Below are 21937 nucleotides of genomic sequence, written 5' to 3' on the forward strand. Positions count from 1 at the left end.
GCTTTCATTGGCAGATCCGCCAGTGTTTAAGACCTGTAAATTTTACAGATATTTAGTCATATATTCATTCTTAGCACTAATGATATAGATAAACTCTACACCATTTAATTTCTATAAATAAAACATTCAAAAAATGACAAATGACCCTATTGAATTGAATTTTAATTATTAAATTACTTTGATACCCTATTGAGTGTTTTGAGTTTTTTATGAGGTTTTGGGATTGGACTTGTTTTAAGAAATCGATGGTAGTTTTGTAATTTATAAGAAGTTAAAAGCCTATTTGTTATGTTGTAAATGACTTTGAGTATGTTTCTAAAGTCCATTTCATATATGTTTTTATTTATTTATAATTTGGGCCCCTATATTTGGTATAATAGTGAATCTCCCTAAATTTTATCTATCTTCCACGAGATAAAAGAAGAACAATACAAAGGGAACACCAAAGAATCAAATAAACATATAAAAAGATAAAAGTCCCAGTTTTTTTAATGGTACCTTCTCATTATAAGAAGAAGATGGCAATGTTATAAGAAAACTACAAGAAAAAATTATACGAAAAGCAGAGAAGAAGAAGAAGAAGATGGCAATGTTAGCAAACACAGATTTAGAGAGGATAAATGCAAAGGGTCATGGAGATGAAGAAGGAGCAAACAAACCAAGGTGGTGGAAGAAAGTGTTGGATGTGGAGGAGGCCAAGAAACAGGTCATGTTTTCATTGCCAACGATTTTTACCAATCTTTTCTACAATTTGATCACTTTGGTGTCAGTCATGTTTGCTGGCCATCTCGGGAAGCTTGAGCTTGCTGGTGCAACCCTTGCCAATTCATGGGCCATTGTTACTGGCTTTGCTTTCATGGTAACTCTCTCTCTCTCTCTACGCTCTGATCCTTATATACTCAGTATGATTGCAGACCTTTGCGTTTAATTCTTTTCTTGTCTGTTCTTGTTTTAGGTTGGGTTAAGTGGAGCTATTGAGACGCTTTGTGGACAAGGGTTTGGTGCAAAGTTGTATAAAATGTTGGGGATCTATCTACAAGCCTCTTGCCTCATATCTTTCCTATTCTGTTTCATCATATCTATAATCTGGTTCTACACAGAACCTATACTTATTTTACTCCACCAAGATCCTCAAATTTCCAAGTCTGCTGCTGTTTTTATGAAATTTCTGATTCCGGGGTTATTTGCATATGGATTCCTGCAAAACGTCTTGAGATTTCTTCAGGCACAATTTGTTGTCCTGCCATTTGTCTTCTCGTTCGTCCCCCTTGTTATTCATTTCGGCATTGCTTATGGTTTGGTACATTGGACAGCTCTTGGTTACAAGGGAGCTCCACTTGCGGCTTCAATTTCGTTATGGTTATGTGCCCTTTTGTTGGCCATGTATGTCATCTGCTCAAAGAAGTTTGAGCATACATGGGAAGGCTTTTCGTTAGAATCGTTTCATTATGTCCTTACTGATTTGAAACTTGCCCTCCCCTCAGCACTAATGGTATGGTAAGTGTCAATGCTTTCATTACTTTTATAAAGTTCACAAAGCTTAATTAAGCTTGGTGGAAAACCTTTTCAGCGTCAGGTTAAAAACCATAACATAGTAAGATATAGTACTTACAGTGAAAGGACATTTAAACCCAATTATTTTCCAAATTAGCACTCTGAACTGATTGAATTCAAGGACCGGACTGTGGACGTATAACATCAATTGAGGGTTTGAACTCTTGAAGTATTAAGTCAGATACTGGCATGCTGCCCTGCAACTATAGCATAGCAGCATTATTATCTATAGGAGTATGAGATAGAACTTGCATGGTTAAACTTCACAAACTTTTTTAACCTTTCCAGTTTGGAGGAATGGGCTTTTGAGATTCTGGTATTGATGGGAGGATTGATGCCAAACTCGGAAGAAACAACTTCACTAATGGCAATGTGGTAAGCTTCAATATACTTTTTTCTTTCTTTCTCCTTTTTTATAGCTGTTATTATATTGCAGGCCGACTCAAATTGGTCTTTCTTTGAATATTATCTCCTCAGTGTGAATACGGAAGCAATTGCATACATGATTATATATGGCCTCAGTGCTGCTGCAAGGTTGGTGGTAGAACAACAATCCAGCTTTTTATATTGCTCCAAGTTTTTCGATATCTATATTCTGTTTCGCACATTGAAACAAAAGTTACTTGTTGTGGTGTAGCACAAGGGTGTCAAATGAATTGGGAGCTGGCAATCCTGACAAAGCTAAGAGGGCAATGGCTGTGACTCTTAAGCTCTCTATGCTCCTTGCTTTAGTTCTTGTTCTCGCTCTAGCGGTCGGTCACAATATCTGGGCCGGCTTCTTCAGTGACAGCCACATAATAGCAGAGCAATTTGCTTCCATGGTGCCTTTGCTTGTAATTTCAATAATTGTAGATTCTGTGCAAGGTGTTTTATCAGGTTAAGATCATCTACTTTTCTAGTAGGGGCAGTAGTTCAACTTTGCTTTTTCCCATTTGAAATTTGTTATATTTCCTAACTTCTCCATGAAAGTGATTGCTTGTCTTTCAGGTGTGGCCAGAGGATGTGGATGGCAACACTTGACTGTGTATGTAAACATTGTCACATTCTATTTGATTGGCATGACAATTTCCAGTCTTCTTGGGTTTAAGTTCAAACTACATGCCAAGGTAAGACAACACCAGTAAGTTGATTTGGTGTGTTTGTTCTGTTGTTTTTTCTTTTGTCCTTTTCAATTCACATTCGGTACATTTTTGGTGCTTGATTTTGTTACAGGGCTTGTGGATTGGTTTAATCTGTGGTCTCTCCTGTCAAGCTGCCACAGTTTTGTATATTACACAGAGTAAAAAGTGGACTGTGTTGGATTCATCTGATATTGCGGAGAGAGAAAAGCCAGTGTTGGTGTAAACAAGTAATACCACTTGGGCCAACTGTGAGACTAGTTTGTGCATTGCCTTTGTGGTGTGTTGAAGTAAAGCCGAAAGCATGTACTTTGTTAACAAATTTTTGTGCCCTTAAATTTGACTCGACTTTGAAAGCACAAATGCCCTTAAATGAAAGAACCTACCATACATGATGAATTATTTTTAACTACTTGAGTTGCATCTTGCCACAAATCACACATCTTAACATAGAAAATCACGATACTTTTTAATGGGCAGATTCTACTTGACCACACTAAATTGTTATTAGTGAATCAAAGGGTGAAGAGCCATTTTCTTGGCCAAAGGTAATAAAAAGACAAATTTTTGTTTAAAGTGACTTGAGACAGTACAATGAGGATGAAATAATCTCTTCGAGTCACTCATTTAAATAATCTTACTCCTTTCAACCATTCTCAATACAAATCTTCAATTATATCCAAGAACTATAAAATTTATCTTAAGCATCTCCAGCATAGTTGTTATACTCTGATCCTTACCCATTTTGGTGAGAATAAGCGCAAAACGCAGCTTCAATAGACTTGGTATCTGACTTTCCATATTGGAGAACTCCCTATTTGAGTTTGGTGGCTCTCTATATTTATGGCATGTTTACTAATCCGTAATTGAATTGAGAAGGAGTTGGATTGAGGAGAATTAGATTCTAAATTCCAATTGAAGTTGTTTACTCAATTATGGATTTAGGAGAGTTAGATTCCGGATTCCTATTGAAGTTGTTTACTAAACCATATGGAATTGGGGTAAGAGTGATACTAATTACTAAAATGTCCTCGTTGTTGGGTTAAAGTAGATGAAAATTTTGAAAATTTTAAAATTGTGTGAGGATATAATGGATGAAAAAGATGAATTCCTAATAGTTTAGTTCTCCAAATATTAGAATACCACCTCTCACCCAATAATTGAATTCCTCCAAAATCCAGAATTCAATTCCTAATTTTGTGTGGCTCCACTTACTTTTTAATTCCTTGATGTGAAGTAAACGCATGAATCCTCCATAGATGGAATTCAATTCCTAATTAGTAAACACACCATTAGAGAGGAGGAGAGAGAAATTGATGGTTCTTCATTCCTTCTTCTTCTCTCTCCCTAGGCCCACAACCCTCTCTCGCCTCTTACTTTTTGATATTTTAATGAATTTTTAATTTTAGTTACTCAAATATTTAAACTTTAGGAAATAATAAAATATTGTAAATTAGCCAAAATAGAGAACATTGCTGGAGGAAATAATTTTAAGTAGTTTGCTATAATAGTTTTTTTACCTATTTTAGCTAACATTTGGCTAAAATTTAGAGACTGTCCTAGAGATGGTCCTATCTTAATCCTTAAAAAAGCGGAACACTCAAGAAACCTGGATGATTGCATACACAAGGTTAAGCCTTTAAATTGTTATGTTTATAGTAAGTTATACTACGAGTTGGAACCAAAGACACTCATCTACAAGTTAATACCTTTTTCTACTGGGCTAGACCACATTGACTAAAAAAAATTTCTTAGAGCCATAAGGAAAAACATTATAATAAATAAAAAACCCAACACTTCTCTTTTAGGGAGATTTACTATTATACCTAATATAGGGGTCCAAATTAATATATATATATATATATATATATGAAATGGACTTTAGAAACACACTCAATACTCATTTACAACATAACAAATAAGCTTTTAATTTCTTATATATTACAAAATTGCCATCAATTTCTTAAAACAAGCCCAATCTCAAAACCTCATAACACTCAATAGGGCATCAAAGTAATTTAATAATCAAAATTAAATTCAAGATTAATCTTTAGCATGTGTTCAAGTTTAGTCAACTTGTTAGATTCTGAATGATGCCTGTGATTTTTATTTGAAGGTTGATACCCTGTTCATGGTTCATGTTTGAGCACACTTTTTTAGCCCACACTAAACAAAATGGGGGAATTTTTACTTCATAGAAATTGATCACTTTCTCACACCTGTTCATGGGCATGTTGTGTGCTATGTTCATGATAGTGAGACAATAACTGAACAGGGTACGGCCAGGGAAGTGTCCTTTTCATCCAAGTTCGAGTCCCCTTGGTATAAATTTGATTTATTTAGAGTAATTTAGACTAAAGAAAAAAAAAACTGATCATGTGCGATTGTTTGGATTTTAAAAAAGCTATTAAATTTTGTAGCGTATACCACCTAAGTTTGTCAAGAACTTCAACGTACGGCCACTTCACAAATGTGCTCTCAGTGGCCCTAGTGGAATTCGGTGGACTGTGGAATTGGAAGAGAGAGAGAATGGCTTGTGCTTCCGAGATGGTTGGCAAGGGTTTGTGAAGGATCATCATTTAAGATTATGCTACTCAATGAAGATGAAATGTGATCAAATGTAATAGAGTTGCAGTACGGAAGTTATGGAAAAACATTTTCAAGAAGTCGTTCTGAAAGTTCTACCATTTCTTAGGGGTGCACTAACTTCTAAGTGTTAGGCTTGAGTACAAAATTTATGAACCGTTCAAGTGAAAATGCTTCTAGCATGAAAGTGTTATAATATTTTTCTCCTTGATATCGATGATGTTCCAAATTGCAGTCAATTCCCAAGGAAGTAGCTGTAACTGAAGGTCTTCTTAGCAAGAAGAGTATGATGATTCAGGATCCAACTGGGAGATCATGGCCTGTTAAACTTAAAGAGTCCGGGGCAAATTATCTACTTGTCGTGTGGACATGTCTACAGGTTTGTTAGAATGTTGTAACGTGAACCAGATTATACCCGGGGACACCACCATTTTTGAATTTGTCAAGCCAAGTCTGGTACAAATTCATATTTTCAGAGTGGGTGGCAATTCTGTGGTACTAGCTGCACCTGATGTAAAAGACTAAAGCTAGCCGACTCCAAAGCCTCAACTTGTAATACTTTCGGGAAATGTTTTGACTGCCATATCCACATATCTATTTTAGTGCGTGTGAAATATTTTCTGATTGTTGTGCTTTAGATTTCTCTCTTGTAAATGTGATGCAGATGCACTTGGATAGTTGAGTTTATATAACTCGGTGGTTGTGTACATGTAAAGTAGAGTATTTTGTCTTTCGGTAACCATGTTCCATGTCCTTGTTCAGAGTTTTCTTCTTCTTCTATAGTTAGATTGGTAACCATGTTTCATAATCCAAAAATGGAAAAATCAAAACCATCCTTATGTTATTTGGTTCTAAACAGAGCCCGTATCATGTCACTCCATCCAGCCTCCTGCTAATTTACCACCATTGGCTCATCTTTGTTTGTCTCATTTAACACATGCACTAAAAATTATGGTTTTATTTAGAGGGTTTTGAAATACAATAAAGTAAAAGTTTGACCTGCATGGCAATCCTCATAGGGACCACCCTTCCTATGTAGTGCAAGGGGTAAAAGTTTAGGAAGGAAAGTGATCTGGAGGATCCATTTCCTTCTGGTGAAAAGTGACTGAAGGCATTTATTTATGTTTCCCAAATTTACTAAGAAAATTTATGTTTCCAACCACCTTGGTTATACGTTATAATAAGTCCATTCGACACACATGGCAGAAGCAAGCAAACAAGTAAAAGTCAGAAGAACAGCAAAACAAGACCAAAGTCTTGAAGTATCTCAACTTATGGCAGCAGAAGAGTGAAAATAAGGTAAATAGCAGCCGGTATGTTGTCTCTTCACTAAAATAAATAACCAGTAAAAATTGTTCTGATGAACTCTTTGGCAGACCCAGTTGGTACTCTTGACAAAGATTCAAATGGCTCGGCCTAGGAAGCGTTCACCAGAGAAACCATCATTTTTCAAGATCCTAATTGGTGACTTCTCTCAGCGTCTGGTAACATCCATCGATCCCCCCTTCATTTTCACTTTTCAAGATCAATACTAACAGTCATGATTGAATGCATGATTGCCTTTTGTCTTCTTTTTTTTTTTTTTTAATTTTCCTTTTTGGTTAATTTTTGCAAGATCTTGATTTTCTTTTTGGGGGAAAGTTCGAACAAATAGACATTTGCTACATGACAGTGGTTTAATTTCTGTTTTGATAACATGCTGTTGATGAATGACTTAAATTTTTGTTTTAGTTTACTTCCTTGTTTTTGTGCTCTACTGTCTGCCCATAAATTTGTAAACAAGAAAAAGGAAATGTTAATTATGAACTTTTTATTTAACCATTTTATCTGTAAGGTTTACAATGATTTGTTCCCAAGTTATACAATTTGAATTCTGTTTACCATAAATTTTTGACCTCTCATGCATAGCCTAACTATGACATTACTTGCTTGGTTTTTAACCTGAAGCTTTAAGTATATATGGTCTTTTAAGAAGCTGTTAAATTTTGTAGCGTATACCACCTAAGTTTATTAAGAACTTCAATGGGCAATCACTTCGCAAATGTGCTCTTAGAGGCCCTAGTAGACAATGGTGGGATGTGAAATTGGAAGAGAGAGAGAATAGCTTGTTCTTCCGTGATGGTTGGCAGGGTTTTGTGAAAGATCATGTTTTAGAATTTGGGGATCTTTTGGTTTTTAGTTACAATGGCAAATCAAAGTTTAAGGTCAAAATCTATGATAGAAGTGCATGCGAGAAGAATGTAGAAGTAGCCGAGAGAAGAAGTGGTAGTCCAGTTTCTTTGGTGAACAAAGGAAATCAAGCTCAAGTGAAGGATGAAATTGTTGAGCTTGACACTGAAGACTGCGAAAACAAAACGATCGATTCCAACAGAAGAAGTTGTAAGTTACTTTTCTGCATCTAAGATCTAGGGAAGATTTGTATATGCTAATTACTGTAACGTTTTGTTTACTCCTTTACTTTTTAAATTGTTTCTCATTTTTGCACTGTATAGGCAAATATCCCATTTCTGAAAAGAGGCCTATAAGTTTTTGTGTATAAGAAACATCAGCTGGATCCATCTTGTTCAAATCAGAGAATCCATGTTTCCTAGTTTGTTCGAGGAAGCAGCATTTACTATATCGTGTGGTGAGTTCTTTGCCACCCTATTTCCTACGTCAATTGTGCTTATGAAAAACTTTTCCTATTGGGATCAGAAAACAGTCAAATAGATCTTTAGAAACACCTTTTCATAACACTTAAAATTATGAATTTTAGGCTTGAATACGAACACTATGAATCGTTTTATGTATAAGTGCTTCTAGCATGTAACATGTTTTGTACTTAAATTTCTTGGTCAAGTTTCAAGCAAACTTGTCTCAATTATTACCAATCAGCTCTATGAACTTTTCTTTAACCCTCCTTGATATCCATGATGCTCTAAATGGCAGACGATTCCGAATGAACTAGCCGTAGCTGAAGGCCTTAGGAGGAGAGATGCTGTCATGCTTCAAGATCCAACTGGGAGATCATGGCTTGTTGAACTTAGAGTGGAATTCCGTAATCGTTTGGACATGGCAATAGGTTGGACAGAATGTCGTAAAGCGAACCAAATTTCACCTGGGGACTCCATCATTTTTGAGCTTGTCAAGCAAGGTGTAATGCAATTTCATATTTTCAGAGGAGCAGTGGGAGGCAATAGGTTATCTGTGATAACTGCTGCCCCTAATGTTAAAAATTAAAGCTCGTTGATGCTTTTTTCAAATGTTGAGACTGCAGAATTTGGGTAAAGGATGATCTTATTTGATTCCCCAACCACTCTTCTATTACTTTCTTTGGGTAGGTCTTTGAGACCCTGTGCCACCACAAGAAGTAATCCTTGTTAATGTGCAAAATAGAACTAGACTTTGAAAGAATCGCAGCAGCACCAAAACACAGTTTGAGATCCAATGCTACGATCAAAAGCCACTGATGGTCTATGACTCATTAACACATGCACTGAAATTAGATTTGAATGAAATCTAATTTCAGTGCATTTATTTAAGTTCAAGGTCAAAATTTTGGGAAGGAAACTGATCTGGAGGATCCATCTCCTTCTGGGAAAAGTGAGGACAACATTGGAAGAAGATAAAATGTCTTCCAAACTGACCAAAAAAATTAATGTTTCTCCAAACCAGCTTGGTTTTATGTTATAACCTCTAAGTGCGTGCCATACACATGGCAGAAGCAGAACAAGCAGCAAACAAAGGACAGAAGAAAAGCAAAACATGAGCTACACAGAGCAGCCACTCCTGAAAAGCGTGTCTGAATTTAGGTTCTCAAAACAACAGCTCACTATTTTTAAGTGCATGTTATACACATGGCAGCAGAAGGTGTTGTATGACTGAAGACCAGCATTTAAGAGGCTAAATAGCTGCAGGATTGTCTCATCGCTTAAATTAAGAACCATATTTTTTTATTTTTTTTATTTTTTTAATTTAAAATTTTCAATAAAGCTCATTGCCACAGAGGACCATCTGCCCCAGTTTGGATACTCTTGGTCTTGGTAGAGGCTCAAATGGCTAGGAAGCTAAGTAAGCCTTCACTAAAGAAACAATCATTTTTCAAGGTCCTGCTTGGCGACTTCTATCAGCATCTGGTAACATGCATCCTACCTTCTTTTCCACTTTTTCAAGATCAATTCTTACATTCATGATCAATGCATGGTTGCCCTTTTTTCTTTTTTGGTTCATTTGAATAAGATCTTAACTTTCTGTATGTGTTCAAGTTTAATCAGTAAATTACATTCAGAGTGATGCACACAAATTTCAGCTGAAAGGTTAACTACCCTGTTCATGGTTTAAGTCCACTCCCTTTCAGTTACCAAATACTTAGCATATGCAACTTGAGTTATGTGAGATTTTCTTGGTTTTAAGAAGCATATGTTCTATGATTTACAAGAAGCTGTTAAATTTTGTAGCGTTTACCACCTGTGTTTATCGAGAAGTTAGATGGGCAATCACTTCCCAAATGTGCTCTTAGAGGCCCTAATGGGAAACTGTGGACTGTGGAATTGGAAGAGAGGGAGAATGGCTTTTTCTTCCATGATGGTTGGCAGGGTTTTGTGAGGGATCATTGTTTAGAAATCGGAAATTTTTTGGTTTTCGACTATGATGGTGACTCAAAGTTTGATGTCACAATTTATGAACCAACTGGCTGTGAAAAGGATGTAGAAGCAGCCAAGAGGAGAAATGGTAATCCTGTTTCCTCTGTCAAAGATGAAATTGTTGACATTGAGACTGAAAACTACAACAAAGAAAGTAAAAGCAAAACCATCAATGCTGAAAGAACAAGTCGTAAGTTCTACTCCATCATAAATCTACTTTTGAACAGCTAGGGACCTTTGTATGTGCTGTTTAGTATTTACTCTAACGGCTCGTTTACGTGCTTTTTCTTCTTAAATCATGTCTCAATTTGGCATGTGTAGGCAAGTATGTCATGTCTGGAAAGAGACCTGCAAATGACTGTGTAGAAGAAACATCAACTGGATCCATCTTGTTCAAATCGGAGAATTCATGTTTCATAAAAATTCTGACGAAAATACTATATCCAGTGGTGAGTACTTTGTCATCCAATACTTAATCATGTTTTCGAAAGCCTTTCAATGTGGTGGTTGGTAAATGGTAAAAGAGAACACAACCTTGAGTCAAAATTATGTGACTTAAGATGAAATGTATGCAATAAGAGTGTGCAGTAGGTGAGTTGTTGAAAAACTATCATAAAGACATCATTCTTGACAGTTCCACCATTTGTTATACAAAATTATAAGTTTTAGTATAGAGTACAAAGTTTATGAACAAGTTTTTACTTTGATGTTCCAATTGCAGACAGTTCCAAAGGAACTAGCCATAGCTGAAGGTCTTGTGAGGCAGAAGAGTGTAAAGCTTCAAGATCCAGCTGGGAGATCATGGATTGTAAAACTTAGAGTCCACAGGTCACCGTATCTTCGTTTCGACATGACGAAAGGTTGGGCAAAATGTTGTAGAGCAAACCAGATTTCACAGGGGACACCATCGTTTTTGAGTTTGTGAAACCAAGTGTAATGCAAATTCATATCTTCAGAGGAGGAAGAGTGGGAGGCAGTGGGTGTTCAGTTGTACTCGTTAACCCCGGCCTGAAAACCTAAGCTATTTTTACTCTAGAGTTTCGCATTGCAATACTTTTAAAAAATGTTTGACTGCAATCCATTTTGGCTAAGTGATGATCTTCTTGTATTTTATTAGGTTAGTTTTCATTTTCCAGTCATTCTTCTACTACTCTTTAGTGCCGCCTGTGAAATATTTAACGATTGTTTTACTTGATTCAATTGAGATAGTTTTATTTATTAATTTTGGGGTTGGGGGAAATCAAACATACGACCTTGGGTGTGACAAATGTTACCAATTAACCGGGAAAGGTTTTTCGCTTAGATTTTAGGTTTTAGCTTCCAATTTTAGTAGCTCAAAACTTGAGAGTTAAACTCTGCTAGGAATGAGATTAGAAAATCGGTTAAAGAAACTTACAAAAATAGTGGTTTGAAACACCTTGCTCCTAGGAGTCTAAAATAAGGGAAACACTTGTCTTCTTACTTCCTACCAATCACATTTTGATGAAAAAAAAATTCTTTATTCATCACCAATGTAACATTTTGATTAAAAAAAATTCCTTATTCGTCACCAATGTAACAATGTAATTCTAAATCTACACTTGTCTTCCTACTTCCTCCTAATCACACTTGTTTTCCTACTTTTTCCGACTAACAAAAATTCCAAATCTAAACATATACCAATGTAATTCTCGAAATTCTCAAAATCCTCACACATCCATACTTCAATAAATCTAATTAACTCCTAAATACACTTAAAAATAATTTTTTTAGGAAACCTCAATTCAACGAGGACAAATATTAATAAAGAATTACAAATAAAAAGACGCTAAAAATAAAGATAAAAAATTGTGAGTGATATTTCCCCCCCACACCAAAAAAAAAAAAAATCATGATTGAAGGCATTTATTATGCATATATATGGAATAAAGGGAATTTATGTTTTTGAAACCTACCTAAACACGGAAAAAGTTAATGTTATCCTTTTTCAGAATACCTTGGGTTATAAGTTTATATGAGATGGCTGAACCACGACGAGAAAAACAGAGAGGCCCTAGCAAGCAAGCATCGCCTGTTCTGCTTTTTCCCTGCCGATAAAACTTGCCCACAAAAGCTAGCTACACAGAAAACCCACTCCTAAAAAGCTTTGATCTTTGAAGGTTTCGTTGAAGACTGACGACTTGGTTCAAATGGCAAGGAAACTTATGAAGCGTTCAGTAAAGAAAGAATCGTTTTTCAAGATCCTGCTTGGTGACTTCTCTAAGCATCTGGTAACATCTTTGCCTTCCTTTTTTCACTTTTCAGGATCAATTTTTTTACAGTCTTGAACGGATGCACGATTGCATGTCTTCTTTCTGTGTTTCTTTGGGTTCATACTTCAAGATTAATTGCGAATTTGAGTGAATGGTTAATATAGTTAATACCCTGTTCATGGTTTATATTTGGGTCGACTTCTTTTTAATTATATTGGTCAATCATGAATAAAATCACAATTATGTGTTTGGTTGCCAAGAAAGTGAGAGAAGTCGGAGAGAAAATTTATGGCAACTATACTAGCATACAACTCACTAGGCTGACTTATTTGACTCAAGCCTTGACCTTGAGATGATTGAGTTGCTTTTCTGTGGATTGTTTGACAAATTACAACAAAGAAATGCTTAAATGATTTGGAAGGTTTTCAAAGAATTGCTTGAATGATTTCCAAGTGTTTGATTATTTTCCTGTATTAGTATTGCGATGCTATTAAGTTTGGATTATGTTTATTAAATGATTCTTGCTTTGTTTTAAGCACATGTACCTTGGTTTTTCAAAAGGCTATTGAATTTTGCAGCGTATACCACCTGCGTTTATCAAGAACTTCAACGGAGGATCACTTCGCAAATGTTCTCTTAGGGCCCAAGTGGGAAAGTGAGGGCTGTGGAATTGGAAGAGAGAGAGAATGGCTTGTTCTTCTCTAAGGGTTGGCAGGGTTTTGTGAAGGTCATCATTTAGAAGTTGGGAATTTCCTGGTTTTCCGTTATGATGGTGAATCAAAGTTCAAAGTCACAATCTATGATAGAAGTGCCTGTGAGAAGGATGTAGAGGTAGCCGAGAGGGGGATTGGCAGTTCAGATTCCATCGAAAGTAAAGGAAATCAAGTTAGAGTAAAAGAGGAAATTATAGACCTTGAAACTGAAAACTACAACGAAGACTATGAAAACAAAACAAGTATTGCTAACAGAAGAAATTGTAAGTTATACTCTATTTTACTTCCCTACATCTAGGGAAGATTTGTATGTCTATTTTCTGTACTGTTAATTATGTTTCAATTTGGTGATGAATAGGCAATGCCATGCCTGGAAAGAAACCTACAACTGATTATGTAGAGGAAACATCAAGTGAATGCATCTCATTCAAATCGGATCATCGATGTTTTATGGAAACTATGAAGAGGCATTACCGATATTGCTTGGTGAGTACTTTGTCACCAATTCTTGAGCCATTGTGTTTTTTGAGAACCTTTCCATATTTGGTTGGATTAGAGTAAAAGATATATATATTTTTTTGGAGAAAGCATAGTAAAAGAGTTGCAGTGTGGAAGTTAATGGAAAAACATCTTCAATAAATTTTTCTTGAAGTTCTACCCCTTGTCAGGCTCTTGATTGTTTTCCCAGCTAATTTATCTTCGTAGGCTTGAACTTTTTTTGTCCTTAATTAGATATCAATTATGTTCCAAATTGCAGATGATTCCGAAGAAACTAGCCATAGCTGAAGGTCTTAATAGTGCAAGGAATGTAACGCTTAGAGATCCAAATGGGAGATTATGGCTTGTTAAACTTGTAATCCGTCCCAAGACATCTTGCAAACGTGTGGAATTCACGACAGGTTGGGGAGAATGCTGTCAAGCGAACCAGATTTCAGTTGGGGACACTATGGTTTTTGAGTTTGTCAAGCAAAGTGCAATTCAACTTCATATTTTCGCAGCAGTGAAGGGCAAGAGGTGTCCTGTGGTACTTGATGCCCCCAATGGTGAAAATTAAAGCTAGCTGACTCTCGAGTTTCACATCGCAATGTTTTTATTAAAAAAATGCTTTGACTGCAACATTTACTTTAGCATTTTGAGTAAACGATGGTTGTCTTGCATTGTATTATACGTTATGTTTCATTCCTCCACTATTTGATTTCTCTGAATTTCCTGTCTAGTTGAATTTGTACAACGGGTAAAGCTATCAGGGGCATATCTCTTTTTTTTTTTTCCTCCAATTGGCCTGGCCCATCTTTTCCAGTTTTCCAGCCCAGCCCAGCTCATAATTAAAATTTGGGCGCTTGTTCTAGCTCACCTAGAGCTGTCAAACCAACCAAGTTGGCCCCAAGATGCCATGGGCACGGCATGATTAAAATGTGCAAGGAATGGCATGGTCACGACATCGGTCAGGCTCGAGACGAGCATGACATAATACATGAGCTAGGCTGTTCGACCAGAATTTTAAATGCATTAGGCACGATACGAGCTCAGCACGAAATAGATCCAAACTAGGCACGACTCAAGCGAAAATAATCTTAGTGTTCGAGTACATGAAGGAAAAATAATAGGAGTTTCACTAAAACACCCAAAATGGGGGTTGAAATTATAAAAAATCCAAGCACTATTTAAACATATAAACACACCCAAAACCCATTATTACACACATTCAAAACCCATTTATAAACACACCCAAAAAGTTGACTTTGGGGTTGATTTTGGGTGTGTTTCTATGTTTAAATAGTTTTTATAAATACATGTCCAGGATTGGGTTTATTTATAAATTTGTAAAAATAATAATAGGATAAATTTGACCCTGAAAAAATAAAAATAAAGTTCAGCTTATAGGCCCAGCTCACTTAATGCATGATACAAAGATGGCATGAGCTCAAGTAGATTGTGGGTCATGCCGAGTCTAGGTCTTAACTAATTAGACCATTACGAGCATGATTAACGTAAATGGGCCAACACACATACATAATGAAACATGAATTGACCCAACTTAAAGGAATTGGGCCATTCATTTGACACCTTCCTTCAAATCCAACCTAGCTAGTATTTTCTTGACAGCAACTAAAAAACCTAGCTGGTATTCAAAAGTTGGTTCTCTCCAGTGTGTATTTGAAATTTTTTTCTCAAAATGGGTGCATGTCGTTTGACAATTATAGCCACAGTAACAACAACAGAGAATAGATCATTTTAAAAAAAACGAAAGCATTAAATAGTATTTGTATTATAGTTGATGGGTAAACCGGGGAAGGTGAGATGAGAAGCTAAGGATCCTATGCTGGTGATTGCATTATTGATGCTGTTTGGGGTAAGGTTACCTCAATTTGTTCTTCATTTTGGGAAAATCAATTGTGTAAAGCAATCCAAAACTAGGAAACTGCCTAGCTGCCATTTTCAATGACTTTGTAAGTTCGTATAGAGTAAGCACCAAATATACACTTAAAGCAATATTATAGGAAAACGTCTCTGGTATAAGTAAACCAATTTGAGTCATGAAGGTCAATTCCGATTGCAAACCATGTGGTGAATATTAAAACGCAATTATGAGAGGTTGCATATATCACATGTAAACTGGACAAAATTAAACAACGTGTCGTCATTACAAGTGAACTGTTCACACTCTCCTTAATTCTCAGCTCCCTTATTTCCCCAAACTGAATTCAGCCAACCTTCTAGCTTCTTCTCAGTTCTCTCTCTCTCTCTCTCTCATACTAGAAGGAAGCCTTTTCCGGTCACATGGCGAGGAAGCCAACTAAGCGTTCACCAAAACTACCATCATTTTTCAAGGTCCTACTGGGTGATGACTTCCCTTGGCAGCTGGTAACATCCTATATATGCTAGCCCTCTCTTTGACTTTAATTATTTTTTTCTTTCTTTCATGTATTAGTATTTAGTACTTTGACGTCATACAATTTGCACTCTGTGTATTGAAAATATATGGTCAGTAAAGAAGCTTATGAACTTTGCAGTTTCTACCACCTGCCTTTACGGTGCACTACAATGGACCATCTCACTGCAAATGTGCCCTTAGAGGCCCTACCGGAAAATGGTGGACAGTGGGTTTGGAAGAGAGGGAGGATGGGTTTTACTTCCATGAGGGTTGGCCGCATTTCATGACAGATCATTCCTTAAAAGTTGGATACTTTTTGGTGTTTGATCATCAAGGTGGCTCAAAGTTTGATGTTACAATCTATCATCCAATGGGCTGTGACATGAGAAGTATGGGCAACTCTGTTAGGCCTGGAAAGAGACCTGCAACTGCTGCTGCTGTGGAAGAAACATCAACTGGATCCATCGTGTTCAGATCAGAGCATCCATGCTTCATAGGAATTCTAGGCAAGAACCAGTACCGCATGGTGAGTAGTACTTTTGTCAGCCGAATTTCTATGCCAATTATGTTTTATCAACGTTATCCCCTATTTGTGATTGGAAGTTAGTAAAAGAGATCTTTGAAGGGTTCAATCGAATGAGCATTTTCTTTCCCTCTAATGATGTTCCATATTGCAGAACATCCCAAAGGAGCTAGCTGTAGCTGAAGGCCTCATTGGAAAGGAGAGAGTGATGCTTAAAGATCCAAATGGGAGATCATGGAACGTTAAGCTTAGGCTCGACGCAAAGGAGCATCATGGTGGTCGTTTGCTCATGGCACAAGGGTTGGTAGCATGTTGGCAAGCGAACAACATTTCGCTCGGGGATACAATCGTTTTCGAGCTTGTCAAGAGGGTGAAATGGAGGTTCATATTTTCAGAACTGGAGCAGGAGGAAATATGCGTTCTGTTGTGCTTGATGCCTCCAGTAGTGTCAAACATTAAACCTCTAGTTTACTTCATTGTCTAATGTTCTGTCGTGCTGGATAGCATGTATTTGGCTCCCATGATTAAAGTTGTATGCGCCTTTGTTTGGTTATGAAAGGGAAAGTCTATCAAAATTAGAATTGATTGAAAGGTTAAGATGGACACCAATCTCAGATAAATCAGCTTTCAAAGTTGAATATCAATCCCACGGACTAATGATGGTTCAAATTCAACTTGATCTCTCCATCTTGTTTGTATCATTGCTAATTTTTAATACTGGTTTTCACATTTGTTTTGGGTCTGAAAAGCTTCATTCATGAAAAGCAAGAGAGGTCTGACACAGGAAAAATTAAAACAGAAGGAAAAAAAGATTAAAGGAAAGCAAGAGAGGCCTAATGCAACCAGTGCACAAGATTTGCTGAGGCAAAATGCCCAAAAGACGTCCAAATTATATAAAACAAACAAGTACCCAAGAGTCAGTGTCTCGGAAGAATTTAGTAAGAGAGAGAGAGAGAGAGAGAGGCAGCTATGTATTTTAAAATTTCTTTCTCCAAAAGTTAGACCATAGATGAGATAATTTAACATGATGAAAGCATTCATCAGGAGATGAGTAGTCAAAGAATCCCATGCTGGTTGTGGTTGATGTTGATCTCAATTTCCTTCTCCATTTTTGAGCAAATCACTTTTACCAAGCAATGTCCGAAAAGAGAAAACGAAACTTGGCTGACACCAACACACAGCTAGCAAGCTGGCCTTCTCAATTAGTTGGTTTCCATCAAATATACGTTTAAGGCAAGAATATGGGGAAGCTTCATGGAATTTGGATATGTGAACCCTATATTGAGTATATGATGTGTTTTCATTCAAAGAGTGCACATGCATGTCAATTTAGAATCTCTGATTTCAAATGTATGGATTTGGAAGAAAGTGAAAAGTTATGAAAGGATATTGAAATTATTTGTTGGTACCAAATATATTCAATTCACCTAAATTCATAGGTGAAGTCAATAAATTGGATCGATTAATAGGTCTCTCTAGTTGATGAATTTCATTATGATTCAAATATGAGTTGATAAGTGTTGAGGCCCAAAAAGTCACGAGAAATTCAAAGATATTTAAAGTCCAATATAACATATATATAATGTTGGTCATGAGTTAATCGAAGCTGTATTTTGGGAATTAATTCATTAAATAAATATAGAAATAGTGTGCATGCCATGCCAAGCCAATAATACATTTTTTATATGTCAATCACCTACCAATTTCACATGAATCCAAGTAATGTGATTTATGGGGTTTGCACGAGAGATTGTGGTATTTAAGGTTACGGAGGTTCACAAGGTCCACAGAAGCTATTGGATAATGGAGACTTTGAGCTAGCTACTTGAGAGCGCCAAAGTCCAAACCCATTACTTGGAGTTCTCCAATGTGGGTGAGCAAATAAGATATTTTTCAAGCACTTTCTTTTACCTATAAGAAATAGTCATTTTCCAAATGCCTAACTTTGCCTGTTAGAAACAAGCATTTTCCAGCATTCCCTATTACCCGCTGGAAAGAAGCTGTTTCCAGCGCTTCCTTTTATCCATAGGAAATAATCAGTTTATAACACCTAGCTTCACTTGCTGGAAAATAGCATGCCCTAGTGCTCTTTTTTAACTATTGGAAATAGGCTGATTCCAGCACCTCCTATTACCTATTGGAAATAAAGGAAAACTCTCACCCTCTATAAATTGGCATTCATGGCTCAGGCAAATAGCACCAATTTTTCTTGAACCATCAAGCCCCCTCATTCGGTTGCTGCAAGCAACACAACAGCCATCAACCCCCTTCTTCAACCATCGGGCCTTCCTTTAGCTGCTGAAGCAAACAACAACTTCTTGCTTTGGCTCTGTAAGCATCCCAGCAACCATCAACCCCCTTCTTCAATCATCACACCTCCTTCCTAGCTGTTGTAAGCACCCAGCCATAACCTCTTCTCCTTGAAATCCACCATCTTCTCTATAAAGCCTCACCAAGCATAACTCCAAGCTTTTCTTTCCTTCCAAGCTATAAACATCAAAGCCTTCAAACCTTAAGCTTTTCCTCTCATCCTCATTCTCTTGAAACTCTTAAATCCCTATAGTCATAGCCACAAACAATAAATTCTCAACACCCAAACTCAAGCATATCAAACACCAAGCCAAGCACAAGCATTTTCATTTGCTAAACTTGTGGGTCTTTAGCTCTCACACTCCAAGCTCTCATGCCAATCTCATATAATCTCATATCAACATCAGTGAGTCATCTTCAACTCATCCAGAGCAAGCAACATCCTTACTCATTGCTAGAAGCTTCAATTTCAAGCTGTGTTCTTCCATCTTCTTCCTCTCTTTCCCATAAATCCAGAGAGAGCAAGCATCACCACTCACCTCTGGAATCTTCCATTTCTTCCCCTTTTTCTCTCTTAGCATGCCACCCAAGAGCTTGACGAAGCTTTCGTCAAGCTGCTAGAAATCTGCTAAAGCCACTCATCCTTTATCTATCTATCTATCTATCTATCTATCTATCTATCTCTCTCTCTCTCTCTCTCTCTCTCTCTCTCTCTCTCTCAAAAAGCTCCATCCCAAGTCTGAAACACCCATCCTCTCAAGCTAAGTTGAAACCATAGTCATTACCTTTTTGGTAAGAAAACGCAGACATCGCAAGCTCTTCGTCTAGCTGCCGAAAACACCCAAAATCTCAAGCCTTAATCCTTTCTTCATGCTCATTTTCTCTTAGCTCCCAAGCCACAAGCCTTTCATGTCAAGCCTAGTATTATCTTGATTCACTAAAGCAAACTCTCGTACCAAGCTTGTGCAACATCAAGGTACCATATCCAATTCTTCGTCTAGCAACCAAAAACATCAGTACAAAACACACAACCGCTGGAAGAAGAATAGAGTACTCCCCTGGGACTGGCTTCTCCCTCGAGATGCTTTGGGCATAGTTCTTGCTAACTCAGAAAAAGGGGCAACGAAGGCTTGATTCACTACTCTATAGGGGTACAAGAATCAATAAGCCTAGACGAGCCTTCTGACGGAAAAAGACCCCAACAATAAGAAACTAAAAAAGGTAAACAAACAACTAGCATAGTTAGTAGATTCGCGTATCATATTGTACGTGCGGCGTACTTATATATTTTCAAAAATATTTTTTTTTGCATACGCTTCTTAAATATACAGTAAAATACACGTTCTTTATAATTATTATATATGTCCTTATGTATTATTTCTTCATGTTTTCTTTACAAAAAGTTAAATAATACAAGTAAAATTCACTTATTTTTCGCATGTTAGTTAATACAAATACTATACATTAAAAACCTTTATTCGTATACAGTATCCTACTTTATGATCACCGGAAATTATTTGCTCTTTTTTGTTTCTTTTTCTTTTTCTGGGTATGAAGTTCACTTTCCCATGCATGTGCCCAATGAACATACTTTCCAAATCCAGCCAGAAATAAAAAAACGAATTAAAGACAAAGAAAAAGTCCAAACAGAGCTTAAGTGGGCAAAATCTAATACAGAACATTATGTTGGAAAGATGAGTGCTAAATTGCTATAAAATAAATAAATAATTACTGCAAACAAAACAGATTTTTACAGAAGGAGAATGGAATTAGAAGAACCTTAATTTAGTCGAGGCAAGTGTTGGACACTCTAACCTTAAGACAAATTACGCCCCACATTAGTGCTTATGGTTCACTAGCGTTCGCCTCCCAGGATACGACTCCCTTCCTTACGAAAGAAGCACTGCAATTCACAAGGAACTTTGAACCAAAATTATACATGAACATCTCTTTATGAAAACTCTAATCCTCTCTATATATGGAAGTATATATTTAGAGAATTAATTGAATGAATAAAACTGCAGGAAGATTGCTCTATTTATAGATGATGAAATATCCTTTCCAAAAAGGTATTCCAATTTGAAAAGTCAAACAATGTATTCATTGGTCTGAAGAGTTGTCACTCCTCAATTAAAGATGTCTTTAACCCAATAAATTTTAGGGAGTTTCACTAAAACACCCAAAATGGAAGCTGAAATTATAAAAAAATCCAACACCCAAAACACTTTATAAACATACCCAAAACCCATCATTACACACACTCAAAACCCATTTATAAACACACCCAAAAAATATACAATTGTTGATTTTGAGTTGATTTTAGGTGTATTTCTATGTTTAAATAGTGTTTGAATTTTTTTATAAATACATGTCTAGGATTGAGTTTATTTATAAATTTGTATAAATTTTATTAATTTATATTCAAATAGAAAATTAATATTAAATAATATAATATTAAATTTCTGACACATTAAACCCTCTTCCCCTTAAATCTCCCAAACCAAAGAGCTGTAGTCACCACATTTGAAAAAGCTGTTCCTGAGAGCTCCCTCAGTTGGAAACTGAAACTGAAACTGAAACTGAAACTAATCTTCATCTTCATCTTCGTAAAATTCCAGCTGATCATCCAGATGGGTAGAAATGCAAGTTCTAAGCCTTCACCAAAGATACCATCATTTTTCAAGGTTCTGGTTGGCGACTTCTCTCACTGTTTGGTAACATATTTGTTCCTGATGATGAGATATATCAAGTAGATTTTTGTGAAAATTATGTTGATCATCAGTCCAGTTTCTCTGTGTTTTTGTTGGTTTGCCAAAAAGAGTTTTGTTCTGTAAAAACAGAGTTTTCTCTGGATTTAGAGATGAAACCCTCTAGTTAAATGAAAGTAACTGACTAATTCGACTGAAAGTTACTCATCTTTTGGTTCATAACAGGATTTGTGTGTGTGTTTTTTTTTTGTAATTTCTTTCTTTCATTTCTGTTTTTCTCTCCCTGTTCTTTTTGGTTTTTAAATGGACTGCCATATCATCATGGCTTGCCTTTTCTTTTCTTTTTTTTCGCTTTCTTCCATTTCTGTTTCTTTTGTCTCTGTTCTTTTCGCTTTTTGAAAGACTGCAATATCACGGCTTGCCTTAATTTTTTCTTTCTTTCTTCCATATCTGTTTCTTTTTTCTCTCTTCTTTTTGGTTTCTTAAAACGACTGAAATATCATGGATTGGCTTTTTTGTTTCTTTGTTTCTTACATTTCCTGTTTCTTTTATCTCTGTTCCTTTTGCTTTAAAATGACTACGATATTATGGATTGTTTAACTGATTGTGGTATGGGTGAACTATTAGAAAGTTAGAACACAAAGAAACATTTGCTACTTCACCTTACCTCTGTGGCTCAATGACCAGTAGCCACAAT

At 36.3% G+C, this 21937-nt stretch overlaps 3 protein-coding genes and 1 pseudogene across 4 annotated transcripts; all 4 read left to right on the forward strand.

Moving 5' to 3' along the window:
• The first annotated feature begins 462 nt into the window (after positions 1–462).
• Positions 463–3083, forward strand: LOC103326181 (protein DETOXIFICATION 18). Its single transcript, XM_089047690.1, has 7 exons — positions 463–859; positions 956–1497; positions 1843–1929; positions 2032–2088; positions 2192–2430; positions 2542–2660; positions 2767–3083. Exons 1-7 carry the CDS (start codon positions 584–586, stop codon positions 2896–2898), a joined length of 1452 nt encoding a protein of 483 aa, XP_088903816.1. The 5' UTR covers positions 463–583; the 3' UTR covers positions 2899–3083.
• A 3329-nt stretch (positions 3084–6412) lies between these two features.
• On the forward strand, positions 6413–10993 carry LOC103326182 (B3 domain-containing protein REM5-like). The gene is given in 10 exon segments (XM_089048709.1): positions 6413–6557; positions 6635–6742; positions 7250–7637; positions 7751–7791; positions 8187–8393; positions 9224–9373; positions 9695–10070; positions 10202–10329; positions 10602–10770; positions 10773–10993. Coding segments are annotated over 9 exon segments (1665 nt in total). The 5' UTR covers positions 6413–6557; positions 6635–6664; the 3' UTR covers positions 10901–10993.
• An 829-nt stretch (positions 10994–11822) lies between these two features.
• On the forward strand, positions 11823–14023 carry LOC103326184 (B3 domain-containing protein Os01g0723500-like; annotated as a pseudogene). Its single transcript, XR_016125342.1, has 4 exons — positions 11823–12129; positions 12690–13087; positions 13183–13310; positions 13582–14023. The product of XR_016125342.1 is annotated as a B3 domain-containing protein Os01g0723500-like (transcript).
• A 1422-nt stretch (positions 14024–15445) lies between these two features.
• Positions 15446–16819, forward strand: LOC103326185 (B3 domain-containing protein REM5-like). The gene is made up of 3 exons (XM_008228382.2): positions 15446–15689; positions 15839–16225; positions 16377–16819. The coding sequence occupies exons 1-3, from the start codon at positions 15606–15608 to the stop codon at positions 16704–16706; spliced, it is 801 nt and encodes a 266-aa protein (XP_008226604.2). The 5' UTR covers positions 15446–15605; the 3' UTR covers positions 16707–16819.
• The last annotated feature ends 5118 nt before the right edge of the window (positions 16820–21937 follow it).

The sequence above is a fragment of the Prunus mume genome, linkage group LG3, assembly GCF_029339155.1.
Source record: "Prunus mume cultivar Tortuosa linkage group LG3, ASM2933915v1, whole genome shotgun sequence".
Classification (NCBI taxonomy): Eukaryota; Viridiplantae; Streptophyta; class Magnoliopsida; order Rosales; family Rosaceae; genus Prunus; species Prunus mume.

Coding starts and splice junctions, on each gene's coding strand:
- LOC103326181 (XM_089047690.1), top strand. CDS start 584: ATGGCAATGTTAGCAAACACAGATTTAGAGAGGATAAATGCAAAGGGT. Junction 2,089..2,191: donor GGCCTCAGTGCTGCTGCAAG/GTTGGTGGTAGA, acceptor GTTGTGGTGTAG/CACAAGGGTGTCAAATGAAT. Junction 2,661..2,766: donor AGTTCAAACTACATGCCAAG/GTAAGACAACAC, acceptor ATTTTGTTACAG/GGCTTGTGGATTGGTTTAAT.
- LOC103326185 (XM_008228382.2), top strand. CDS start 15,606: ATGGCGAGGAAGCCAACTAAGCGTTCACCAAAACTACCATCATTTTTC. Junction 15,690..15,838: donor ATGACTTCCCTTGGCAGCTG/GTAACATCCTAT, acceptor TGAACTTTGCAG/TTTCTACCACCTGCCTTTAC. Junction 16,226..16,376: donor GCAAGAACCAGTACCGCATG/GTGAGTAGTACT, acceptor TCCATATTGCAG/AACATCCCAAAGGAGCTAGC.